The sequence below is a fragment of the Salvia splendens genome, unplaced genomic scaffold (assembly GCF_004379255.2).
Source record: "Salvia splendens isolate huo1 unplaced genomic scaffold, SspV2 ctg320, whole genome shotgun sequence".
In the NCBI taxonomy this organism is placed as follows: Eukaryota; Viridiplantae; Streptophyta; class Magnoliopsida; order Lamiales; family Lamiaceae; genus Salvia; species Salvia splendens.
The window spans coordinates 17,634-20,597 of record NW_024598963.1 but is presented as its reverse complement, the minus strand read 5'-3'; the positions used below and the strand labels follow the sequence as shown (position 1 = coordinate 20,597).

Genomic DNA, 2,964 nt, shown 5'->3' with positions numbered 1-2,964 from the left:
TTTGGAAGTGGCAAGAATGAAGGCCGCTCTCCATTGTTGTTATACATGTTTCAAGAAAAGCAAGAAAAAGGTAAAGAGGGAAAGGGACAATGCTGGGCCACATCTTTGAAAGAATGTAGAACTAATCAATGTAGCATTTCATATAATTGTAATAAAGTACAATTGATCAAGAGGAGGTGTAGGAAAATGGACTGCTAAACTTGTAGTTAATTTGTTTGTGAGAAGATTATTAATATGCATTAAGAGTTTCAGTTCTTGCTTCTTTGTTTTATTAATGGAGAGTTTGTTTTTAATTTTGTTATATTTGTTAGTGGAGGATTTACATGTAAAGGGAGTTAGATAGCATCCCAACATACACCCATTGCGATGATGGGGCAGCCTCTGATTATACCTACAATGCCATTATACTAATTTTAATTTCATATTTTAATATTTTGAATTATTTAGTATAAAATATTTTGAGATTTCAGATCAGTGGTGAGGGGTCATGTAGCAATTTGAGTCATTGAGACAAAAGAAGCTTCACTGACCAAAAAAAAGAAGGAGAAATGATGTATCCATGGAGGTGATGGATGAAAAACAAGAATATATATGAAATAAGTCAAGGTCAAATTATCCGACTTTGATTTCTTTTTATCCGAATAGAACATTACCCCATCTGTTTCATTCTATATTTGTTGTTTATTGATCAAATATTCTCATGGTATCTAGCTCTCTCTCTCAATAAAAAAGTACACTTAATTATGCTTAATTTTCTTGATAGTTGAAATTAAATTGTAAACTAACCATATGCTGATTCCAATCTAGTGGAGGAATTGATGTTCTTTCACAAGTACAAAGTTAGTACTTCTGATGTTTGTTGCACAACATTTTATACATCATGTAATTAGAAGAAGAAAATGGATCAGAGCTTTGATGTGTGTGAATGAGACTTTGCTTTGAATTTATGCATTCAAAAGGTGTAACTTTGAGATTGTACCAAATTTTTGTTGATGGTGTCTGTGGCATGTGCTTTCTAGCTAATCTCTTTTGTGAAGGACTTAAATATAATGGATTGATAGGAATTATACCATACAAAGAAGCATCAAAGATAAGCTTACGTTTACTGCTGAAAAGAATTGATTTTTATCTCGATTAAGGGCATGTTTTACTTTAAAATCAGGAGAGAAGAAAAGGAAAAAGCATAATAAAAAGTAAAAGCATTGAGGCTTCATTGTGAAGCAGAGATTAAAGAAGACAAGCTTCATGCCACACTTTGCTTTTCTCTTACTTGCCTTGATTAATGCTTCAGCTGTTTTAGGTAATCATTCCTCATTATATTATTTGACTTCTTTGTCAAGTTTGGAACATGATCTGTAAATTCTGTTATCAGTTAAAAGTTTAGTGATAATAATACTTGTATGTACTTAAAAAAAACAAACTTTATTAGTCTATGATGATTTCAAACATAAGAGTAATAATGTGACAACATATGAAGTATAGTGTAACAAAACAGCAACATAATGAAGAACAACAAGTGTTGATGAGATGAGGAGATCAAGCAGATTGTTTAAGCTTCTTCGCGACAGTGGCGATGATCTTCCCTTGGTGGAAGGCTTGGGCCATCTCAATCTCGGAGGGCTGTCTGGAGCCGTCTCCAGCAAAGGTCCCGGCGCCATAGGGGCTACCTCCCTTGACCTGCTCCATCTCAAACATGCCAGCTCCAAATGTGTAGCCAATGGGGACAAAAATCATACCATGATGAGTCAGCTGAGTAATAGCTGTCAAACTGCAAAACAAAGAGTGTTAGTACAAGTGAAGAGGGACTGATTGGATTAGGTTGTGTTGATTTATCGCGTACGCTGTGGTTTCTTGTCCACTTCCTTGGCTTCCCGTGCTGTAGAAGATCCCTGCAGGCTTCCCGGCCAGCGCCTGAGTCCTCCACAAGCCTCCCGTTGAATCGAAGAAGGCCTTGAATTGGGCAGCCATCATTCCGAATCGAGTTGGGAAGCCAAAAATGAGGCCATCGGCTTCGGGGAGGTGGTCCGGGGTGATCACAGGGACATCACTCTTTGGTGGGGCGCCCATCTTTGCAAGAATCTCAGAAGAAAGAGTTTCTTCAACCTTGTTTCAGTCACACAACATTCAAATTATGTAATGAATGAATAAGCTATTTGTTTGTGAAATTCTTGATTTCAAACCTGCCACAATTTGGCCTCTACTCCTTCCACTGATTCTGCTCCTTTCTTGATCTCTTCCCCGAGTCTCTCGACGTGCCCGTATGTGGAGTAGTAACTGTCGGGGTTCAAACCATCCCACATCGGAGAATCAGAAAATGTTCAAGCAATATATAGGTAAATACTACACCTAGAGTTATTTAATATGGGAATATAAGATCTTGACAAAGATTTCAAGTTTTGATTTTACAATGTATGTGAAAACACATCTGATCCATGACTTATATATGCATGACACAAAGAATCACCATATTTGGATAAAATTGGCAAGTGTATCAAAGATCAGACAAGTATCAAGAAACAGAGGATTCTGCAAATGAATATATATATATATACATACTATATATATGAGAAAAGTGAGATTGGAGATGAAGAGAGAGAGAGAGATACATACACTATGTAGACCTTGACTGCCATTGAATTAAAGGATCTCAGTGTGTGTGGAGTTATTTGTTTTTGGTGAAGATGATGAATAATGAGAGGAAATGGCGGTATATATAATTTCGAAGAGAGCAGCCGTTGACTAAAGTAATTTTTTAGGCTTTGCCTAGATAACTACACTCTGCATCTCCATTCCTCTATTTATTATTCCTCATTCATGGAATTTGAATTCTTCAATTTGCTTGGATTCTTGATATCACATTTATCGTCATCGTCGTAACTTTAATCTTACAATCCTAATTCGTAATTCCAAATGAATTCCTGCATTCCTTCACACAAAGTGTTTTAAAAACCGGACCGGACCGGC

General features: G+C 36.5%; 1 protein-coding gene across 1 annotated transcript; it reads right to left on the bottom strand.

Moving 5' to 3' along the window:
• Positions 1-1,403: 1,403 nt before the first annotated feature.
• LOC121789735 (probable NAD(P)H dehydrogenase (quinone) FQR1-like 1) lies at positions 1,404-2,764 on the bottom strand. Its single transcript, XM_042188114.1, has 4 exons — positions 2,611-2,764; positions 2,181-2,274; positions 1,841-2,103; positions 1,404-1,768 (listed from the first exon to the last, which is right to left on the bottom strand). The coding sequence occupies exons 1-4, from the start codon at positions 2,631-2,633 to the stop codon at positions 1,537-1,539; spliced, it is 612 nt and encodes a 203-aa protein (XP_042044048.1). The 5' UTR covers positions 2,634-2,764; the 3' UTR covers positions 1,404-1,536.
• Positions 2,765-2,964: the final 200 nt, after the last annotated feature.

Bases quoted from the DNA above. Each gene is read 5' to 3' on its own strand.
- LOC121789735 (XM_042188114.1), bottom strand. From the start codon at position 2,633: ATGGCAGTCAAGGTCTACATAGT. The intron at 2,104-2,180 runs GTTTGAAATCAA...GACTGAAACAAG, and splicing joins TAGAGGCCAAATTGTGGCAG to GTTGAAGAAACTCTTTCTTC. The intron at 1,769-1,840 runs GTACGCGATAAA...TTTGTTTTGCAG, and splicing joins AGTGGACAAGAAACCACAGC to TTTGACAGCTATTACTCAGC.